The sequence below is a fragment of the Sciurus vulgaris genome, assembly GCF_902686455.1.
Source record: "Sciurus vulgaris genome assembly, chromosome: 2".
Classification (NCBI taxonomy): domain Eukaryota; kingdom Metazoa; phylum Chordata; class Mammalia; order Rodentia; family Sciuridae; genus Sciurus; species Sciurus vulgaris.
In genome coordinates, this window is record NC_136462.1 from 168286893 (window position 1) to 168310995 (window position 24103).

Here is a 24103-nt window from a genome sequence, read left to right on the forward strand (position 1 = left end):
TAGGCACTTGCTTTCATTATTTCCCTTTTATGCTTTTCATGTGTGGATGAAAGCTATAAAATGTTTTGACTGAGTACATTATGGGGAGAAATGTAAATAATAACCAAAGTTATTTAAACACATGTGTAAAAAGAAAACACATGTTTCCACTCTGCTCTATGACCAACTTAGGGAAACCCATTTCTATTTGTAAAGGACTGTGAATGCAAAAAAAACACAAAATTTTTAAATATTAAGAACACTGAACAGAATAGCAGATAACTAAAAGTGTGCTGTGCTGTTTTGCTGTTTATAAAACCACACAAATGACTAATCCTTCATTTTTCAGTCTTCTGTATCTGCCTGTTAAAGTCAGAAAACAACTAGCCTCTCATTCTACCTGTGACTACAGTAGAGTTGCACTCTTGCTATGGGTGTGCACAATGGGAGCAACCACCAACTGTACACTATCGTGAACTTACATAGAAAGCAATGACAAAAATACTATTATCTGTGAAGGACCTCTGCTTATTCAGGTTTCACAGCTGCTGGATGTACAGTAACATTTTATTGCTAATGTGTAAAAGAAATACCAAATGAAAGGGAGTATATGGGTGGTATTCTAGGGGAAGTTTGCAAAATCTTTCTGAAAATGCCTAAAGGCTTACATGGAGGAAGGGTTGGGCTCAAAGGCAAAAACATGTTTCACTTCCAAAATTTATTTTAAATAGGAAAAGGCCTTATTTTCAATGGGCTGGGAAAATAAATACAAAACACCACATATACAAATTTGCACTCATGGGGACAATGGGGAGAAGGGCTCACAACCAAGCCAGTGTCTGAACAGCAAAGAGAAAGCTTTCCTTGGCAGGTATAGAGCATTACATAGGGTACAGGGGGAAGGAGAAGAACATTGCTCAGACAGAGGGAAGAGTAGGAAGAACTTGCTTGTTTTGGCATTCTGTCTTTTCTTTCTCCTCTTGTGTGAACACCCACAGGTTCCCTAACATAGTGCTGATGCACCCCACCACAGAATGCTGCAAGTGGGGTGTGTGTATGTGCCAGGGTGGGGAGTGGGTGGATGGACGGAAAGGAAGACCTGGTACTTCGGCCTTGAATATTTGCATAAGATACCTGGGATGCCAGAGAAGGATGAGCAGACAGCCATAGGCTTTGGCTAAAGATTTAAGTCAAGATTTTAGAGGAACATTCAGCTTAGTAGAAAAGCCAAAATGAAAGCCTCTGTAGACTGAAACCACAGTACCCAGGAAAATTCAATTCATTTTATGACATTTTCCAAAAGACTGGTTTTCTTAGATGTTAACTATAAGAAAAGGTTACTCAGAACAGAATAATAGGCAGTAAAAAAGATTTCACTCTTAGTGCTCCACAAATACAGAACTTCAGTAATCCCTATTTTAGACAATGCATGGAGGCAAGTGCTTGGAGCAAGAAGATGAGCTCTGTTTGGGAGCTTAAATATTTCCTTTTCATCTCATGATCAGATTAAGGGATATAAAATCTAAAACAAAGATACTCATGGTAGTTTAGCAAAACACTGTGGTTAAGTTAAAGAAATCTGTTCTCCTGTCTAGAGGAAAAAATTATTAAAAGAAAATACAGGGGCTGGGGCTGTAGCTCAGTGGTAGAGCACTTGCCTAGCACATGTTAGGCACTGAGTTCCATTCTTAGCACCACATAAAAGCAAACAAATAAAATAAAGGCAGACTGTCCATCAACAAATACAAAATAAATAAATAAAAAAAAAACCAAAGAAAATACACATGACATTCTTCTTAACAGGGACACGAAGCAGTGAGAACAAGTTAGACGCGAGACAGCTGTGTTTTCATTCTGCCTTTGACACTTACTTATTAGCTATGTGACCTCTGGGCAACTTACTTCAAGTCTGGTTCTCATCTTTTGGACAAGGGTTAAGAATGGTGGCTATGGGGATGGGGGTATGGCTCAGTGGAACAGCACTTGCCTAGCATGCACAAGGACCTGGGTTTGATATCCAGCACAGGAGGTAAGGTGGGGTAAGAAGTTAAAAAGGGCTGTCATGAGGACCTGGCATGGGTATGTGAAAGATCCAACTTAATGCTGGCAGCTGGCAGTTGACACTCATTAACAGGCAGAGGTAGTAATTCTAAAGAACAGCTTGTGGACTGGAGGAAAGGTATTTCTCTGTCCTTAGCGGTGTCTAAAGATGTGGCAGGCTAATCTTACACTGGGGTAGGATGTAGTTTTGATGTTCTGAAAATCAAACGAGAAGCTACTTAATTTGTTACCCAGAGACCACTTTCACTTTTGTCTTTTGTTCAAGGGGGCAAAAGATGCTGCAAAGGAAGCAGGCTGTAAAGCCTGGGCCAAGAAACCTGTGACCAGCGAGCAGTAACAACAATTCTTTTATTTCTTCCAATACTTGTGGTCCTGATGAACATCTGACTCCCCAGTAGATGCTGAACAGGACAAGATTCCTCCCTGCCTTTAATGAGACCAAAGTCCATCTGGGAGGCAGGTGATCAATGATGAGAGCCATTACTTTCCCTAAAGGGTTAACTGGCACACATGGAGAGAAGGGGGAGCTCCTTCAAAAAGTAGATAGAGAGAATCAGATAAGACTTCTTAGAGAAAGTGACACCTAAGCACAGGCCTAACGGATCTTGAGGAGCAGTAGCAGCAAGTACAAAGGTCAGAGGCAAAAGAGAACATTGTGTTCTGGGGATTGTCAGCATAGTTAGAAGGACAAACTGATGAATGACCACAAGAGCTCTTTCAGGGTGCTGGTCAAGATGGCACACATGGGTAATGTGCCTCCCTTCTCCCTGAGGGAGAGGGGCACCTGCACTCAGTGCCTCATATATCTAGTTGGAGAACTGGCAAAGACTCTTAGCCTTGCCTAGCAGTCTTCTCAACTGTCAGACTGCTCAATGCCTGAAACTGGGACTAAAATGTTTGGCACCACCATCCCCAGGTCACTTTCATGCTTGCACAATAAAATGGATGATCAGTGGGAGAAGTGGCGTTCCTCTTCTGGACAGCAGCTATGAGGTACAGTGAGCTATTCTCAAATACGACTTGCTACAGAGTGCCAAGGGAGTAGACAATCTCTGTGCGTGACAATATGTGTTGAGATTGTCATCCCCCACCAAGTGATTCCTCAGAACACTTAACAAAACGGTTTGGGGCCAACATGGGGAGAGCTCTGCTACCAAAGTTGTAACTGAGTGAGCAGCCTCTAGAGGAAAAGGGACACCCCTAAAGAGACATAGCCAGCTAGGAGGACTGATGACCAGCACAGACAAGATCTATAGACCACCAGAGCCAAAAGTGCGTAGGTCATCTTATAATTTGCAGTTGATTAAAATTCATGACTGGACAAGTCACTTGGTCTGTTGTAAGCTATGACCCACTGGTAAGTTTGGTAAGAACCTTGTTAGACCCACAGACATCTCTGGCTTATTAGCTAATTATGTCTGTAACTCAATAAGACAAAGAACACATACAAGGCTCAAACTATATGCTGTAGGCTGAACTGTGTCCCCTACAAAATTCCTATGTTGTAGTCCTAACTTCGGACACGTCGATCTGAGACTTCTAGTCTCCAGGCTAGGAGAAAATTAATTTCCATTGATTAAACACCTAGTTTGTGGTCTTTCGTTATGGCAGCCTTAATTTCTTTTCTAGTGCAGGGGTGGAATCCAGGGCCTAACGTATGTTAGGCAAGTGCTTTATCACTGAGCTACATGCCCAGCCCACAGCAGTCCCAACAAACTAATACACTGTAATATCAGGGGGTAGGAATCTAGATTTCGTGGACAGAGGGCTGAATTATGCCACCTCAGAGAAAAGTCACAGTATCTGAGATAGTCCCCAGATTCAACTCAGTTCACAGACCTATTATGTCCTTAAATGGAAAGCCAAGCACTTCCTGGAATAAGTACTAGCCAATAATATCACAACTTATAGATCTTCCATTTGGGATATGTTGCTGTTTTCTATGTACCTATACAGGAAAAAAGAAGAAATACTCAGAACTTTTGAGGATGATTAGACATTAACTCCAAGGTAATATTGTTTTTTGGGATTGTTGATTGTTACTGTGATCCATCAGAAGGTGACAAATAGAAATTTGGCTTAAATTAATCTCACGATGGGCTTATGAAGCCTGTGAAAATCTCCTGGAGTTGTCCTCTCTGTTGCTGAGGGTATAATTGGGATGGATTAACCCTATAACTGGCAGACTCTGCAACAGGACTCCATGTCTCATGAACTGAGTGTTATTATGGCAAAAAGGGCCAGACGAAAGTCTCTGGAGTCCCCACTTACCATCAAAACTGTAAACCAAAAGTAATATTAATTCCTAGGAAATCAAAGATATAGCCCACCATGAGAAATCTGAAATATCCTTAAGTATTTTTTCATTTACCTCTCTGGTTTAGGTAGAAGATAGATGGGTCTTATAGAATGATGGAAGATTAATGTTAAGTTCAATTAGGCAGACTGCTTTAGAAATAGATTCTCAACTGGAACACTAGAGCACCCAGCATAAGTACTATAGGACTGGCAAAAATTTTTCTTTTTATCTGGTGAGCAGTAAACACTGTAGCAAGTTCTATCTACTGGCAGAGACAGTGGTGCAGTTTCACTGTTTTGCCTTGCTGCTCTGTTAACATTATATTTTGGTGATGCTATTCAGTCCACAGGGACTCTCACAGCCTCCATATTTTGTAGGATACTGTTCTGGTCTACTACACTGAAGACATTTATGATAGGACTTACATGGCAGGATGTGGCATGTATTCTAGATATCTGGCTAAGACACAGCATGTCAGATGGTGACAACCTTTCAGAAAACAGTTTCTGAATGTCTAGTGGTCTGCAGCATGTGAAAGAGCTCTCTAAAAGAAAAGCCAAGTTTTTCTTATACATTGTACCCTCACTACTAAGAAATAAGCACAAGCTTCAGTAGCATATCTGCATATTTTTTTCTGACCTACAAAAATAACCTCAAAGGGTGAAAGCTGGAGTGACCAGTAGATAAAAATTTTGCTTGATTTATGTGGCTGATTTATGGCTCTGCCCAATGGAGTGCTACCAGTCTGCAGTGAGAGAAACCAATGATAAAACCTCACTTGGGATGGAAAAGGAAAATTACTTCAGTAAGCAGAATGTTAAGTAGTACATTTTAGATCATTTGGCCTATAAGAAACAAATGGCCTGAGATATATATATATATATATTCACTGATATATATATATATATATATTCACTGGCAGTGGTTAATAGTTTGGAAAAATGGCCAGAAACTCAGAAGGAGTAAAGACAAGAACATTTAGGGAAAAGTTTGGTATGGAGTGTAAGAATATAGGTATCATAAGTGAATATTTATCAAAAGGTGATAAATTCTTGTAATGAAGATGGACTATGCCCATGGATGCTGACCAGTTTCTTTCCCTAGCTGCCTGAGTACCTGCTCACAGGGCTCATGAGCAGTGTGACCATGGTGGCAAGGAGAAACATTCTGCTAGGGCTTAACAATATGGACCTAATCACACCAAGACTGAGCTCTGTCAAGTAGCCAATTTTTCAGCAGCAGCAATTAATCTGAGCCTCCATACCAACTCTCTTACCACAGGTAGATACATTTACATATATTAATTATGGTTTTGGTTTTCAATTCTCTTCCTATTCTATTTTAGGTCTGCTGGTAAATAAACTTCAAATTTATTTGGCAAGTTAACAAATATGGTTTGTGAAAGAACTATAAGTAAAAGATCACTTGGAAATTCTGGACCTGGAGCTGGAACTGGAGAATTGGGTCATTTCTTTTGGAGGAGACAGTGAGCACATGTCCTTGGTAGCTGGGAAAGCTGTGTTGTTATGAAATAGTTTGTTGTTATTATTTGGAAGTTCATGGAAAAAGGAAGTCAAGAGAAAAATTTTAGCGAATAATTATACCTTGTCTACCTACCCAAACATTCTGACCATTCTCCAATGTTTTGGTAACTTTGCATTTTTTAAGTCTAACCTTCCCAAGATAAAAGCTAAACTTTTGCTTCCCAACTCATTTGCAACTAGGTAAAGTCACGAGATCTGGTTTGCTTGCAGAGGCCAGCTTGCACAGGGCAGGGTCACATGCTGGCAGTCAATCTCTGCAGGCTGGGACAGAGATTTCTGATACTAGTCCTGAGCTTCACAAATGGCAGGTGCAATGGTGCACTAACCAAAGCTGTCCCCATCTTGTGACTGAGGTTGTCTTGTTTGTGTAGTTTCAGAATGGGACTTGCTGGCCATCTCAGAGATCCTGTAAGCTACGTAATATTTTTAATCAACTTTTTGTCTTCTAAAGAGCCAGATTCATTCTGGCTAGTCTCAAGCAGAGAAGAAATTGGATAAAGGATATTAGGCAACTAAGGTTCCTGACCACAAAGGGTTTTAAGCTGGGGACTATCACATTTTTGTTTTCAAAAGGCCATTTTGGCAGGAGAGGTGTGAATAAACTGAAAGGAAAATCAGGAGCCTGTGGCAGTAATGCAAGAGCTGATTAGGAAGGATCTTGATCGTGGGAGTGACAGTAGGAAAAAGAGAAAACTAAGAAGAAACGGGCAAACAATCTACACAAACCCAAACTATAAATATACAGTCCAGTCAATGAACACATAAAAACATAAAGATAAATTAAGATCAAAGAGCATGACATCTCCTTTTAGATTTCTGGACTGTTAGCTGGCAAAAATTAAACCACCGGTAACACCCAATGTTGGACAAGACCAGGGAAAATATTAATGAGATGGAAGTGATGGAAACTGACATCAGTTAAGTCTTTTAAAACACTTCCTTGTATCACTAATTTTTACTGAATCCACGGAAATAACTTTTCAGTTGACTTTGTTTTTCTTTTTTCTTTTTTTTTGGTACCAGGAGTTAAATCTAAGGGTACTTAACCTCTGAGTCACATCCTCAGCCCTTTTTATTTATTATATTGAGACAAGGTCTCAGTAAGTTGCTTAGGGCCTTGATAAGTTGCTGAGGCTGACTTTGAACTTGCAATCCTCCTGCCTTAGGCTCCCGAGCCGCTGGGATTATAGGGGTTCACCACTGTGCCTGGCTCAGTTGACTCTTAAAAAGGATAAAGCTATTAAAACTGAAGAATACTGGAGAAGCAGTGTTTGAGTTGGGTCTTAAGAGTTAAATAGAAGTTTGTCAGACAAAGAAGAAGCTTAAAAAAGTAAAGGTACAAAGGTACACTGAATACAGGTTTCCAAGAAATGGGTACAGAGCAGGTAAGTTATGGCAATTCTCAACTTTGTTAGAAAAGGGAAAGATATAACCATTTACAGGACTTATCACCTATATAAATACATATTACCTACTGCAAGCCAGGAACTGCACTCCAAACTGGTGAGACAACAGAGAATTGAAGGGGAAGCACATGTATTTCAATGGCTCATACATTTGTGCAGAGGTAGACATTCCTCAAATGGTATAAAGGGAAGTCCAGTGTACTGGTGATCTATAGGACAGGATATACTTTCAAAACAATTTTATTCATTTTAGATATACATGATAGTAGAGTATATTTTGACATATTAAACATACATGGAGTATAATTTATTCAAATTAGGATCCCATTCTTGTGGTTGTATATGATGTGGAGTTTCACTGGTGTATATTCATAAACAACCATGGGAAAATTATGTCCGATTCATTCTACTGTTTTTCCTATTCCCATTCCATCTCCTTCCTTTTGATTTCCTTTGATTAATCCAATAAACTTCTATCCTTTCCCCAACCCTCCATTTATTCTGTGTTAGCAGTCACATATCAGAGAGAACATTTGACCTTTGGTTTCTTGGGACTGGTTGATTTCACTTAGCAAGACAGTCTTCAGTTTCATCCATTTACCAGCAAATGCCATAATTTCATTCTTCTTTATGGCTAAGTAATATTCCATTGTGAATGTATACCACAATTTCTTTTTTTTTTTTAAATTGGTTTATTTATTTTTTTTATTGTAAACAAATGGGATACATGTTGTTTCTCTGTTTATACATGGCGTAAAGGCATACCATTTGTGTAATCATAAATTTACATAGAGTAATGTTGTTTGATTCATTCTGTTATTTTTTCCCTTCCCCCCACCTCTCCCACCCCTCTTTTCCCTCTATACAGTCCTTCCTTCCTCCATACTTGCCCCCCTCCCTAACCCTAACTCTAACCCTAACACTAACCCTTCCCTCCCCCCATTATGTGTCATCATCCACTTATTAGCGATATCATTCGTCCTTTGGCTTTTTGAGATTGGCTTACTTAGCATGATGGTCTCCAATTTCATCCATTTGCCTGCAAATGCCATAATTTTATCATTCTTTATGGCTGAGTAATATTCCATTGTATATATATACCACAGTTTCTTTATCCATTCATCAATTGAAGGACATCTAGGTTGGTTCCACAGTCTGGCTATTGTGAATTGAGCAGCTATGAACATTGATGTGGCTGTATCTCTGTAGTATGCTGATTTTAAGTCCTTTGGGTATAGGCCAAGGAGTGGGATAGCTGGGTCAAATGGTGGTTCCATTCCAAGTTTTCTAAGGAATCTCCACACTGCTTTCCAGAGTGGCTGCACTAATTTGCAGCCCCACCAGCAATGTATGAGTGTACCTTTCTCCCCACATTCATTCTTCTGTTGGAAGGTCACCTAGGTTGGTTCCCACTAATACTGGAAACCCAGTATGAGTCCCACTACCAGTCACTAGAGGCCTCATGAGGCAAAAAGAGTTTTTCCCTTGTTAGTGGTTGCATAAATAAATTAATCAAGTCAAAGGAAAATGATAGAGAAAAAACATTTGCAATTTATATACTATATATAGCATTAATATCCTTAGTTTTCACAAACTAGAAATACAAAGAATTAGAAATGTTCAAATATGTATATTATTAGGATATTCATTGCATTATTTAATTTATTTTTTTAATGGTGCTGGGCATTAAACCCAGGGCCTTCTGTGTGTGAGGCAAGTACTCTACCAACTGAGCTATATTCCCAGCCCTATTGAACTATCCTTTACAATAGTGAAATTATTAGATACAATCTAAATAAATTCTATCAGTAAATTAATAGTATAGGGATTTAATGGAATGCTATGTAGTCATTTAAAATGGTTATGTGGGCCGGGTTCCATGGCATACCTGGGCAAATTAGGAAGACCCCGTCTCAAAATAAAAGGAGCTGGGAATGCAGTTCAGTGAGAGTGCCAGAAGGCTAAATCCCCAGGAAAACACACACACACACACACAGTTGTGTGGACCTGGAATACTCTCTTCAGAAGAATAACAAAATTGAAATACTCATACTTGGGGTTTCAAAACTTACTACAATGTTACAGTATCAGGATAGTGTAGAACTGGAATAAAGACATAGAGACAAGTGCAATAAAGTAGAAATTCCAAGAATAAAACATCACATATATGGTTTCAGAAGATTTTCAGCAAGAGTACCAAGATCATTTCATGGGGAAAGGACAATCTTTTCAGCAAAGTGTTAGGAAGACTGAATATCACATACAAAAGGATGAAGTTGGGCTCTTACCTTAAGCTATATACAAAAACTAACTCAAAATGATCAAATACCTAAATTAAATTCTATGGAATTTCTTCTATTTTTGAAAAATAAAATGAAAACTTTGTGACACTGGCATCAGCAAAGGTTTCTTAGATGTGACATCAACAAATAAAGAAATAAATGAACTGGATGTATCAAAATTAAAAACTTGTATGTATAACTACACCATCAAGAGTCTGAAGGCAAACCAGAGAATGGAAAAAATATGTGCCAATCATATATCCAATAACCAAGTAATACACAAAATAAAGAACTCCTATAACTAAACAACAACAATAACCCCAAAATGAACAACCCGACTGACAATGAACAAAGGACATATAGACATTTCTCCAAGTAAGATATACTAATGACCAATAAGTACATGATAAGATGATCAACATCACTAATTGTTAAGGAAATGTCAATCAAAACCACAATAAGGTATTGTTTCACACAGATTAGAGTGGCTATTATTAAAACAACAGAAAATAAGTGTAGACAGGGATATGAAGAAAGTGGAAGCCTCATGCATTGCTGGTGGGAATGTAAAATGATGTGGTCATTATGGAAAACAATACGGGAATACTTAAAAAAAAAAGATAAACAGGATTAGCATATGATCCAGTAACTCTACTTCTAAGTATACATCTGAAAGAACTGAATTCAGGGACTTGAAAAAATCATCTGTATACCAATATTTGTAGCAGCAGCATCCACAAGAGCCAAAAAGTATAAATAATCCAAATGTTCATTGATGGATGAATGAACAAAATGTGATATACACATGAAATATTATTCAGCCTTAAAAGATGAAATTCTGATAAATGCTAAAGTGTGAGCTTTGAAAACATGCTAAGTGAAATGAGCTAGATTAAAAAAAAAAAAAAAAAAGGACAAGTATTGTGATTCCACCTATGTGCGGTACCTAGAGTAGTCAAATTCATAGAGTCAGAAAGCAGAATGGTTGTTACTAGGGGAGCGGGGAGGGGAAATGGGAAATTACCATTTAATGGGTACCAAATTTCAGTGTGGGATGATAAAAAAGTTCTGGAGATGGGTAATGGTGATGACTAATAATTGCACAACCATGTTGAGAGTATTTACTGCTACCAAAGTGTACACTTAAAAATGGTTAAAATAGCAAATTTTATGTTATATATATATATTTTTTACCACAAAAAAATAAAGGTTTAAAAATGATGTATATGAAAGGATTTTTATATTATATTAGATGGGAAAGATAGGTTTCAAAATTGTGTATATGGTAAGATCACTATTTTGTTTAAAAATAAACAAACAACTTCCCCACGTGAGCTCAAGAAAGGCTCTCATTTTCTCTTGGGGGCAAGAACTGAGATCCCTATCTGTAAGAGAGGCTGGGAAACTGAGTATTTCACTTCTTTGACTCAGCAGTCAAGGAAGACAAGGGAAGGGCTGGTTGAGAATCAGCACTGACTAAGCCAACTATATATACAGTATTTCTAATACCAGAGATGGAGGTCCGGAATCTTGTTCCATTCCTCTTCCTTTTGACCACTTAGAAAGTGAGACCAACCGGGTCTGCTGAAGTACAAAGCAAGCAAACTCTTAGGCTTTTCTTAAGACTTATACTACTACTGAGTGACAAACCAGAGAGCATCATTCAATACAACAATGGAATGAAAATTCCATTTGTTCAAGGGTTTCAGATTAGGTAACATTAATCTGCCCACCTACTTGTCATCTTTACTGGGGTGAACACCTTGGATCAAGGAAGCCTTGATTTTTGTCCTAAAGAGGTACTGCATTAGCATAGTTGGGCTCACAGCAGTCCAGCCACTACCTTCTGAGAATTAACATAGACTGACCATATCTGCATAAGAAAGAATGCTATGAAATGCTGACCTAAAGAAAAAAAAAAATAGAAACCCAACATTGACAGAGTAGGAAGAACACTGAGATGGAATCTGGGTTCAGATTCTACCACTGATCACCCAAGTACTCATTCAACATGTCATAGCATATGTATATCAGGCCCTGGGCCAAGCCCTGGAGGAAGGGGAATGGGAGGTGATTATGCTAAGTAAATGACAGTCTCTATCCTCAAGAAAAGGATCTTTTATTTGGGCAAGTTGCTTTAGTCTTACAGTCTCTGAGCTTCTTCACCTATAACTCAAAGATACAACCATGCCAGTATTATTACAACACAGGACAGAGATCTCAACTTTGGTGCCTTTCATGTTTTGAGGCTGATAATTCCTTCTTTAGTTAAGGGCCACCTGTATATTGTAGAATGTGTAGTATCATTTCTGGCCTCTACCCACTTTAGGCCAGTAGCATCCCACACCTTCCAGTTATGATAACTGTACCTGCAGACATTACCAAATATCCCCTGGGGACTGCCCCATTTGAGAACCTTTGAAATAGGTGACATATATAAAAGCGTTTTAAAAAAGCATTAAGCCCTCAATCAATTTAAATCAGTATTAATGTAAATCCATTTGCAAGATTACTTGTCAAAAAGAAAACTTTAAAAATGTCGTTTCCTTAGGAATGTTTTATTTGCTATTTTTATATATTTTGCCTACCATTAAAAATACTTCAGAACTTTTCAGTTAATTTTCTTTACCCAAACAAAAGTATCTTCATTACAACATACTTTTCAAATGTATCATTACACTAACATGACAGTCAGAGTCAAATATAATTGCCATCTCTACAAAGCAAAAATTTTATTTTCTTTATCCAAAATCAAAGTGCTCTGTGCCTACCTTTTAAGGACAAGGGACTGGATCTTGTGAATTCTGCATTTGATGGCCTGTGCTGTTTACGAACTTCCAAGTACTCCTTAACTCTTGAATAAATGGTTTCTTTTAATAGCAAACAGACTTCCTAAGATAAATAAAAAATTGGATATAATTTTCTTTATTTAATGCAATGTGAAAAAGCTAACATCATATATATTAAAATGCAGAACATTTCCTTCTTTTGCTTTCTAATTTAGCTATGAATATTGAAAGAAATGTTATAGGATAACACTGCAGACAAATATGCTACCAAGGTTTGTTCAAAACCATGATGCTGTGTTATGTTCTCAAAAATTATTTCTCTCTGTTTCAGTTTCACAAATCAAAAAGGAAATACTTCAGTGTAAAAATCAGGGTGGTGATAAAATAGGTTAGGTGAAGTATGCTTTCAAATAAATATCAGTCAGTTATTAAGATGAATAGAAGAAACAATGAACCAATGCTGGCTGGCATAAGGGCCTCAGGGACATGCCCACTGTGGCCAGGCTCCAGGGGATGTAGACACAGAAGGAGTCAGGAGTAAGAACATGTTCACATATTGTTGGTGCACACATCCTGGGGTACCCAGACCACAGCCCAGGCAAAGGAGGCAGCCACCATGGTTCCACCACACTGCTGTTAGGTCTACAGGCACAGTATTCTCAGACCTACCAACAGGTTCAGGAGGAAGCAGAAACAGTGACTTTTACTCAGAAATTTCCATTTTCAAACTTGGTTCAAAAAAAAAAAAATTTTTTTTTTTGTTTTTTAGTTTAACATTCTTTAAATTTATTTTTTTAAATTTATTTTTATTGTAAACAAATGGGATACATGTTGTTTCTGTTTGTACATGGAGTAACAGCATACCATTTGCATATTCATAAATTTACATAGAGTAATGATGTTTGATTCATTCCATTATTTTTTTCTTCCCCCCCACCCCTCCCACCTCTCTTTTCCCTCTATACAGTCCCTCCTTCCTCCATTCTTGTCCCACTCCCACCCCCCATTAAGTGTCATCATCCACTTATCAGTGAGATCATTCCTCTTTTGGATTTTTGAGATTGGCTTATCTCACTTAACATGATATTCTCCAATTTCATCCATTTGCCTGCAAATGGCATAATTTTATTATTCTTTATAGCTGAGTAATATTCCATTGTATATATATACCACAGTTTCTTTATCCATTCATCAATTGAAGGGCCAAAAAAATTTGTTTTTAATGTAAACACCCTCATTCAGTAGGTTCTAGCTTCAGGTCTAAAACTACTGAAGAGAGTTGAGCAGGAGTCAAACAGAACTGGAAATGGTAATGTGATTTTCTTTCATACTCATGCTGCTGCTATTGCACATGCTCATTTACTTTTGTTAAACCATATTATATTTATCTATTGATGATGAAAAGAATTTAACTACTCTTATTTCTATAAAGTAGATTAATATTTAGGACATAACAATAACGAAGGTTTTAATTAAATTTCAGCATGCCATAAGGACTACCCAATTTCTGGCTGTGTCAATTGGTTTGTATACTGGAAGATATTCTGGGTAGTCCTGCACTATTAGGAAAATGTAGTACAGGGAAAGTGAAGAAAACTAAATATAAAATTGATACCTAGGTACTGATAAATCCTGGTTAAATTCCCAGACGCTACAACAGGTTCACAGTTGCTGAGGTTACCTCAAACCTGTTTCACTGGTTTCTTACAATGCCATCTCAGGTTGATCTCTTAGAATCTTCATAAATTAAAACATGAACCAATTTTTAAGCTGCTCTGAAAAGCAACCATAGCGAAATTTTTCCTTTATTACAAGTGCCTACATCCATCCCTCAAACAGTATATAAAACCCTTGATTTAACTCACAAATAGGAGTTTCTGAACAAAACACAAACACTGGTCTCTTCTCTCCTGCTTTTCATTTTGAAGCCCAAAGATGCAGTGCTTTGTGGAATAGAGATATCCATTTACAGTTGAATGTTTTGGCATTGTTCATACAACAGAAAAGCAGCCTTGCCTTGTACTGTTGTTTTAGCAATTAAAGAATTTTACTTCACATGCAGGGTTCAACTATGACTGAGCTAGAAAATATGTGAAAGACATACATGGAAACAAAGATTGTTAAAATTTGAACATAAATACCCTATAAGGCTAAAACTAAAATAGTATGACAAAAATAGAGCACAGGCCTATACACATAAAGTTTCTCCCTATAGTTCCAAAGCTGTCCTTTGGGTGAGTCAGGTTTCACGAATGGAAGGAAGACCATGTACAATGTGGCCAAGATACCTAGTAACTGACCATGTTGCACTTAAAGAAGCATTCTCTACAGGATCAGAAGAATGCACAAAAAGAAAAACTGCCAATAATATGATACTCGAGGGGCAGATGAAAAGACCAAATTAAAAATCAATAAGTAACCAGGAGAAACATATGGCATCTCTAGGCAAACAGGGGGCTTATGTTCAATTCCTCAAGTTTACAAATGGAACCATTTCAGTTTGACTGTTTGGATACAAAGACTACTTGTGCTGGACTCAAAATAAACACAAGTTTAATACTTGTAATAAGCTCTTTTACTTAGACTTTCACTATAGAAACTGGCTGTTAAATGCAATCAAACTGGTTGCCCATGAAATCTCAACTGTGAGATGATCTAATGATAAAAACGATGAAAGCACTGATAGAGCAAAGTCATGACTGTTCCTCAACTAGCTTTTCACCTTTCTTAAACACAGAAATTATCCTGGAGCAATTTTAATGTTGGTGAACATTTGTTATAAAGGAACAACTTAAGAGCAGCAGCAGTCAGACATGCACCTTAATTTGAGAGGAAAGCTCAGCTTGCTGGCATGACCCGCCTTCTCATAGCAGCCACTGCAGCATCGCTCTGCAGGTCCTATCGTGCACTGCACAACTTTGCAAAGTCATGCCTGGCTGCTCTGAACTAGGTACTAGTTGGAGCAATGCATCTGCATGTGGTACTCTGAAGAAACCTAGCTTCGTGTTTGGCCTGGGAGGTGATTTACATATCCCCGGCTTTGAAACATTCTATATCAACTACTTCTTGGGCAAAAAATGATTAGATATTAACATGAAAGGTCTAAGACCAAAGGGGTAAAGCTGAGAGAGAATGAGGAAAATCTGGGCCTGAAATAGTGGATTCTAGAACACTGTTAATAAGTAAGAAGCTCTCCAGTTAAGGTCCCCTTGGGTGAAATATTAGTCACCTTAGGGAAATGAATGAACTGATTTGAATCATGCAGATTGTTAGTAAGCTAGAGCTTGCAATTATGTAAAAGTGGGTGGCAGTAAATGTTGGCCAGCTCGATATTAAGTCTTTTGAAGAGGACAGTTCATGGTTAATTACCTGACTGATAAATTCCATCCTACTGCCTTTCTTCTCTGAGCTTTGGATTGCCAGATATTCTTTGCAAATGACAGCAAAGTCCTGATGATATTATCTTTTGAATGAAAATATATTATCCTATAATTTTGGAAGAGGGAAAACTTAAGTGATTTCTAAAAGCTGACTAAAACAGTTATCACAGGAACGCTTTTTAACTTTAAGCCACTATTACCAGTTTTTTCATATAACATTACCTTTTAATAAAATTTACTTTTATTTCTAGTTCTAAAAATAGACAAATGACTATCATGGAAGAAATAAAGTGCAATGGTAATTTGAAAATTATGTTAAAAATGACTGCCTGAGTCTTTCTGCTCTTTGGTAAGCAAAGATCTAGAGGAGGAAGCACAGCATATGATGATAATTAAATGCACCTTCTAACCTTCTACCACAGGAATGTGGAGTGGGGGGATCCTATAGTGAGTTAGAACAGAGAGGAGACTTAGGCAGTGCCTGGTCAAACCTCTTCATTTGCAGATGAGGAAGCTGAATGAAGCATGGGGAGGTCAAACATCATGCAGTTGACTCCTGACACTGGGATTAGGGTACCATTCCCCTGCTCAGTTGGAAATTTGAGTATAACTTCCAACTCCCCAAAATTGAACTACTAATAACCTACAAGTGACCAGAAGTTTCACAGTGACGAAAACAGTCAACACATATTTTGTATATTATATGTATTATATATGGTGAAAAATTCTGGAGAACCCCAGGAAATCATATTGTATTGGGGACAGGCAGTTTATCAGAAAGACAAATTGCTCATGTAGAGACCACCACCTCACACAGTGTTCTCAGCAGATATAATACCTGCACTCACCACAGTGAGAGCTTGTGAGATGGCTGTGGTAGCACAGACTGCACCACAGTTAACCTTATGCAGTTGTGAGATAAAATTGCACCTTTACATCTGCTTACATTTCTCTCAGCTGAAAATGGCACCAGGCACAGTCCATATTCATGTGTTTGACTTCTGATAAAACTTAACTTTTTACAACAGATTTGCATATATTTTATAGTGGTAAATAATAAAATAGACTATTGTCTATATATATTTCATGTGTTCATAACACACCTTTTTCTTATTTTTTTTTCAATGTTCCTAGGCTACAAGGTTTGTCTCATTGTCAAACAGTCACAAACCTCCAAAAATAAATTCCACATGAAGTGTACCTGCATAGTTTGAAGATGTGCTGTTTCAGGGTCAATTACATGTCCATACTTGACTATTTGCTTTACTGATTGACCAACATGAGAGAAGGAATGGTCAAATATCTCCTCCCTAAAAGGCTCAGGACAATGACAGGATGGTAGAAGATAAAATACGAAGGTTAAGACAGCTGTGAAAGACCAGCCTTGAGTTGATCGCCACTCCTGTTTCGGGTTCCCAATCATCTGGAATAGTTTCCCCTTCTCCTTTTCCTCTTCTTACTCCTTCTCCCAACTCCATTTCCTCATCCTCTTTCTCCTCTTTTTAAATATAGAAAACTCTTCTCCCCAAAACAAACAGGTATACAATTTCTGGTTTAAATAATAGAATTAAGGATGGGGATACAGCTCATGTAGAGTGCAAGTAAGCACAAGGCCCTGGGTTTGATCCCTAGTACTGTAAAAGATAAATAAATAACAAATAATAGAGTAGCACATGAAGTCTATGGATATATCAGCTTCTGAAGGTGGGGAAAAAGTAAATATGTATGTTTCTGTTAATGGGAATCCAAGAATTGTTTTTTATATGTTTAACACTGCTCAACTTTTTTTCCCACTGGTGAAAAGAAAGTCAGAAAGAGCTAATATCTCTCCTAGTAGCTGGAGCTACTTAGAGCTACTTGCACTTAAATAATAAAAATGTCGTACCTCTTTCTTCTGTTCCGAAAACCAGCTGGTATCTTTGTTTGAACCTTGCGGTGATATATGAAGATCCACCAGGACAACAAAATTCCCACACTAAAAGACATTAATAGCAGAGTCACTGTCTGTGCAGTTTATGCCCAGCAAACAATGAAAGAGAATCTCACAAATTCCTATGTGGTTGCTCATGAAGAAATGGCAACCAAGTACAGTAGTGGACAGAAATCTTAATATGCGACAGGGTTACAGGTCATAACCTATTACTTTTCCTCAGTTTAAAATTTATAGTGGAGGGGCTGGGGTTGTGGCTCAGTGGTAGAACACTTGCCTAGCACGCATGAGGCCCTCAGTTCCATCCTTAGCACCACATAAAAATAAAATAAAGGTATTTTATCCACTTACAACCAAAAAATTATATATCTATACACATTATATATATATACATATGTGTATAGATATATAATTTTTATAGTGGAAATGTTACAAAGAAATGCAAGGTTGATCAGGACAGATATGTCAGAATACTTATCTTTGGATCACGCCCTAAAAGGGGATGCCCAGTTGGCAGCTGACAGACTATCAAACATTGAGAGAAGTTAAATAATACTATGTAAGCTTCTGGAAAGAATGATTCTGTGCAAAGCCAGGGAAATTCTTCCTTCTACTAGGAAAGAAGAGACATAAAGGATTGGCTGGGATAGGTATCTTAGGACAGAAACAGAAATCTGGAAGAATGAAGAGGAAAGTAGGGGTTTGATGTCAATTATCAAAATTAAAAAAGTTTCATTAAAACATGCTTTAAATTGTGTAAGCCTGGCCTCTCCTCTTATTCTATTGGTTAGTACTATCTAGCTTTTTTTGAAAAAAAAAATTCTGTATCTGCACTGTTCACCAGGACAGGCAGTAGCCATATGTGGCGAGTGGGCACTCACAATGTGGCTGTTGTGATTGCAAAGCTGAATTTTAACTCTATTAAAATCACCACATGTGGCTACTGCTTTGTCCTAAATAGCACACCTACAGGTGCCATGAAAAGTTGTAGCCTTTTAAGTCCTTGCCCCTTGTGAGTAATTTCTGAGAATTACAAGGTAATAGTGAACAAATCAATTTGAAAAGAAATAGACAACCAAGGCCACAGGCTGGGGTGTCTAAGACACCAAGAGGTTTGGTTTACAAACCATAGGGAAAAGTCATTTTTGTACCTTTCTAGCTAAACTGTTTCCCTCCCTTAATTCTGTGCTATAATTCCATGGAAGTAGGATCTACATAGCACTAAATATTGAAGGAAAAATTGTTAAATTGGATACTGTCAAATTAAAAGCTTGTGTTCATCAAAAAAAAAAAAAAAAAAAAGAGTGAAAATGAGTATGTAAAACACAGACTAGGAAAAAAATGTATTCATAAATACATACATCTGACATAAAAAAACTGGTATCCAAAATATGCAAAGAACTCCTACACATTAATATTTAAAAAGTAAACATCTCAAGTTTGAATAGACATTTCATAAGTAAGATAAATAAATGGCTATTAAGTACATGAAAAAAGTGTTGAATGACTTTACTCAGTAAATGCAAATTAAAACCACCATGAGAGACAGCTAAAGCACTCATCAATTGGAATGACTAAGGTTAAAGACTGGCATAAAACCAAATGTTGCGAAGGATATACAGTAACCCAAACACTCACACATTGCTAGTAGAAACATAAAAAGGTTCAGTCGGTTTGGCAAATGGTTTGTCAGTTTCCTGTAGCTAAACTTATATTTATTAACTGACTAAACCAACAATTCCACCTCAGGTATTTATCTAAGGGACAAGAAGTTTATGTGCATACAGCCATGCAAAGGTAAATGGTCATGGAAGTTTAATTCATAATAACTAAAACTGAAAACAGCCTAAAAGTCTATCAACAAAATGAACACATGGATATTGACACAATGGAATACTGCTCACAAAAATACTGACACCTTCAACATGGATTCATCTCCAAAACACTGCATTGAGCAAAAGAATACATATTTGTGATTCCATTTATATGAAATTCTACACAGTAAAACCAACATATGGTAAAAGCCATGGGAAAGGTGACTATTCAGAGAGGAACTGGCTTAGAACTGGCATAAAGGAACTTTCTGTGGTGATAGGAATAGTCTTTGTCTTGATGGCCTATTTTAGGTATATACTTAAAATCAGTTCCTTTCACTGTAGGTAATTTACACATCAATGAATTTTTAAACACTGTAAAATGCATCTGTGTTTGTTGGCAGTGTTTTAAATGTAGGTATTGTGTTGCTGAAAATGTGTGGGTGTACAGTCTCCTAAGATATTGAATAGTACTGTGGCCCATTGAACTGCACAGTCTGGTGTCTTGCAACCTGTGTTTTATTTTAATGAAAGAGAACTGAAGAGAATATTAGAATGCAATAAAAAATATCAATGTCTCATACAGTAAGGTCAAAGATTGTTTTGTGAAACCTAAGTGTGTGTGTACTGAGTTATGATGGAAAGCCTATTTCTTATTGTGGGTTGTGGTCAAAAATGTTTGAAAACCATACTCAAGTGCACTGTTAGGTTTAAAATTTCTTCTCAACTGTTGATTACAGATTTAACCTTTAAGGAGTATGCTGCCACCAGGTGGAGGTCGCAAGTCACAACTACATGATCTTGGCCAGGGGATATTAACGTTTTATATGCCATAGACCTCTTTAGTCAATTGTGAAGGTGATGAAACTTGTTCAGAATGTTTTTAAATGCAGGAAGCACAATTCATAGGGTTAAAAAGAAAACCAATTTCACTTAAGTACAGTTACCAAAATTAAAACACAAATTTGTGATATAGTAATGTATATACAGGTTGAAGAAGGCCCTGGCTCTTGTCACACAGTAGTGGATTTAGTGGCTACTCTAATTCAAAAGTAGTAAAGACCATAAATGCTACCTTGAGATTTCTGCAACAACTATAACATGAAAAGAGCTGTAATTTCTAATGGTGATCAATGTTGCTGACACCATTGTGTTTCCAATTCATAGGAAACCTACATTTATTAGAACTTGGTCAAAATAAAGATAACTTTTTAACCCATTTGCCTTCATTCACTTAAACTCTGAATTCTATCATGGGCCCACTAAAGTTCTGGGGATTCTGGAATAAAAGATAAAAGTCCCTTCAAAACAAGGAGATATGCCTCACAAAATTTTATGAGGGTTTCACATAGATGATCTTGTCTGTACCTGTACCTGCTTCTTGTTCAAATTAAGGTCTCTGCTCCCTCTTCATTCACAAAAACAATTTTTAAAGTTGGGAGAAAAAAAAATGATGCTTGAACGACTGATAATTGTACTGATAGCATCACAGTTACCTTCTAAAGAATTACAGTATGGTCTAATTTGGTATTTTTCTCATTGCTTTATGACTTTAATCACAAATAACCTAGTGTAAATTTGATTATAAATGGACTAATGCAAATGTCATTCTCTTTTAAACAAATCATTCACTTTTACTCTAGAGACCAATCTTTCCTGGGTTTTTGGAAAACTCCACCACCACTGCTGCTCAAGCATCCTCTCCCCTCAGTGGGCTCTCCTTCTGCAGCCATCCATCCTGAGTTCTCTAGCATGAGCTCCCTCAAACTCCCACAGTAATCAGAGGATTTTGCCCTTTCTAAAGTTCCCTACTCCCAAAACTTTGCTTCTTTTCTCCCATGAGTAAACAGAGTTAAGGGAGGGAAAAAACTTAACCACAGTCTGGCTTCTCCTCTCTCCTTAATTGGGAAGAGGTCATTTCTACTCTCAGAAGATAAACTCACCAGCTTTCTTCTGAGAGAAGCAACACATCCTTTCTTTCTCAGGCCAGAGTGGGTCATTTTACACAGGCCAAGTTAACTCTATGACAGTCCAAAGGCTACTAGTAACAGCTTTGCCACCCATACACTGGGCTGTGCTATGTGACCACAGGCCAGGATCTGGTCTAGTTTCTGCCCCCACTTCACCTGGAGGTTTCAGTCACAGCCTAGGAGACACCCTTCATTCCCCTCTTCCTAGCCCTCCAGAATTGGCCACCACATCTTGTTGATTTTATCTTTAAAGCATTCTTAAACCTATCTTTCCTCTTTCTCCACTATTCACATCATCTCCTGCTTGGAAAATGAGGTCACATCTAGTGGTGTCCCAGATGAATGTTCCATGACAACACCTGTGCACTCTGTCACACATAAGTCTGATCCTTATTGCAAAGCTACTGCTACCGTAAATCAGAGCACCAGTCAGGCTCCCACCTCCCTGCTGGTTCCCACTACTTTTCAACACACATCTAAATTTTTCACCTTCTATTTAGAATGTGCCTTGATGTTCCTATGCTTGGTGAACTCTATGCATCCTCAGAGACTAGCAGAAACATGGCCAGCTCCATGAAGCTTTTCTGAATAGTTTATCTGTCTTCTCTGAACTGGACACCATCTTCATGTGCTTATGGATTTCTGCATTAAATAACTAGTCCGTGAAGTGGCCTCCCCTGCAAGACTAAAAGCTACAGTGGGGATGCCATTCACACCTCTGTATTTTTAGTGACTGACACAGTAGCAGCTCACAGAACAAGTTTCCTATTTAAAAGGAAGAACAAATGAATAAATGGCAGAACAAATTAGCTCTGAGTTTCAGGCAAATCACCTCCCTATCTGCAAAGTGAGGGCTCTACCCCTCTGGGGACAAGGTCACTCACATTCAGCCCAGGGCACTGAAGCACTGTAGAGCAACTTCCTCCCTCCTTATTCTGGAGTGGCAACAACTATGTCATCACCAATGATGACCAATCATTTTTCAAATTTTGAAAAACTGGAATCCAAGGATCCTGGGGTTATCTCATTGTAAATTTACCAGTTACTTTTCCTATTTCCTTTCCTAAGAATTCCAGTACTGCAATTTACCTTGCCCTACTTCCAAATCTTCTGGATTTATATCAAGCATAACATAAAGGTGAAATGTTAACACATCTCACATGTAATGATGATTTTAGAGCAGGTTCAGGAGGCTGAGAGATATGGAAGGGATCCTACATGCTCTACTCACTCACTCATTTAATCATTAAACATGTGCTGAGTTCATAGGAGTGCCAGGCCCTGAAAAAGGAAGAGCAGCAATAGGCCACTGTAGCTAATAGACCATGGCACACACTCAAGGACCAAGAGAGATGGCCCTGCCTGAGGGAGGCCAGCGGAGAAGAGGTGATGTCTCAGTGAAGTTCTGACCATAGAGACAGGAAAAACTGCGCCACTTCAGGACTTAAGGAAAGAGGCTTGCCTGGTGCAGTGTGTGCTGAGAATGGTAAGGAGTTCCATACTGTACAAATACAGGACAATGTCAGCAGATGAGGCTAACAGGCAGGAAGGTTCAGGCCATGGAGGAGCCCTGGACAAGCCAAGGAAGCATAGGAGACAGGTGGGTTGGAGAACTCTCTCAAGCAGGAATGTGAGCAGGGACAGGCAGTGGAAAAATCACCAGAGCCAGGCAGAGAAGTACAAAGCCACCACAAGAACCCAAATAAGAGAAAACAGAAGGTGATCCTGAGAGGAAGAGGGAGGGGGCAGAGTAAAAGAACCCTCAGAAGACAGAAACAAGAAGATGTGGTTGGGTATGAAGGGGAGGAAGAAAAAGGATGAGATCTAAAATATGTTAGCAGTTTTGACTACACCTGTGGGGCTAGATGGAGGTGGTCTGTACATATGGGTCTCCTGATGAAAAGCAACACAAATTAACATGGGCGTTTTACCGAAAGAACTTAAAATCAGGGCTGGGGAGAGAGCTCAGTCAGTAGAGTGCTTGCCTTGCAAGCACAAAGCCCTGGGTTCGATCCAAAAAAAAAAAGACAAGAACTTAAAATCAGCATACTAAAATGACATGGCCATATCAATGTTTTTAGCAGCTCAATTCATTATAGCTAAACTATAGAACCAACCTGGGTGCCCTTCACCAGATGAATGGATAAAGAAAACGTGGTACATATACACAATGGGATATTATTCAACCATGAAGAAGAATGAAATTATGGCATTTGTCGATAAATGGATGGAACTAGAGACTGTCATGCTAAGTGAAATAAGCCAATGTCAAAAACCCAAAAGTCAAGTGTTCTCTCTGATATATGGATGCTAACATGCCATCCAGTGTAGAAAGTGAATGGATTAGACAAAGAGGAATGAAGGGAGGTTGGCAGTAGGAAAGACAGTAGAATGAATCAGATATAACTTTCCTATGTTTATATATGAATAGGTGACCAGTGAAACTCCACAATATGTTCAACCACAAGAATAAGATCCTAATTAGAGTAAGTTATGCCCCACATATGTATAATATGTCAAAATACATTCTACTGTTATGTATATCTAAAAAGAATTTTAAAAAATTTTAAATGGGCATTTTACACCCATGTGACATTAAGGTTTGCAGGTAGCTTCAAGCAACAAGGCAAAGATTAAAAATGGGAAAAA

The 24103-nt window shown here is 38.1% G+C and overlaps 1 protein-coding gene across 6 annotated transcripts in view; it reads right to left on the reverse strand.

Annotated features, from left to right (window-relative positions):
* The window catches only part of SLX4IP (SLX4 interacting protein), a 171002-nt gene that overhangs the window by 49342 nt on the left and 97557 nt on the right, over positions 1-24103 (reverse strand). For 3 of the 6 annotated variants that reach the window (XM_079126861.1, XM_079126858.1, XM_079126862.1), the window contains exon 2: positions 17626-17715. In XM_079126861.1, the coding sequence (XP_078982987.1) occupies positions 17626-17715 (90 nt within the window). Of the gene's footprint in view, positions 1-12342; positions 12464-15729; positions 15847-17625; positions 17716-24103 lie in introns of all 6 variants that reach the window. The other 3 variants (XM_079126860.1, XM_079126859.1, XM_079126857.1) reach the window with 2 other exon arrangements.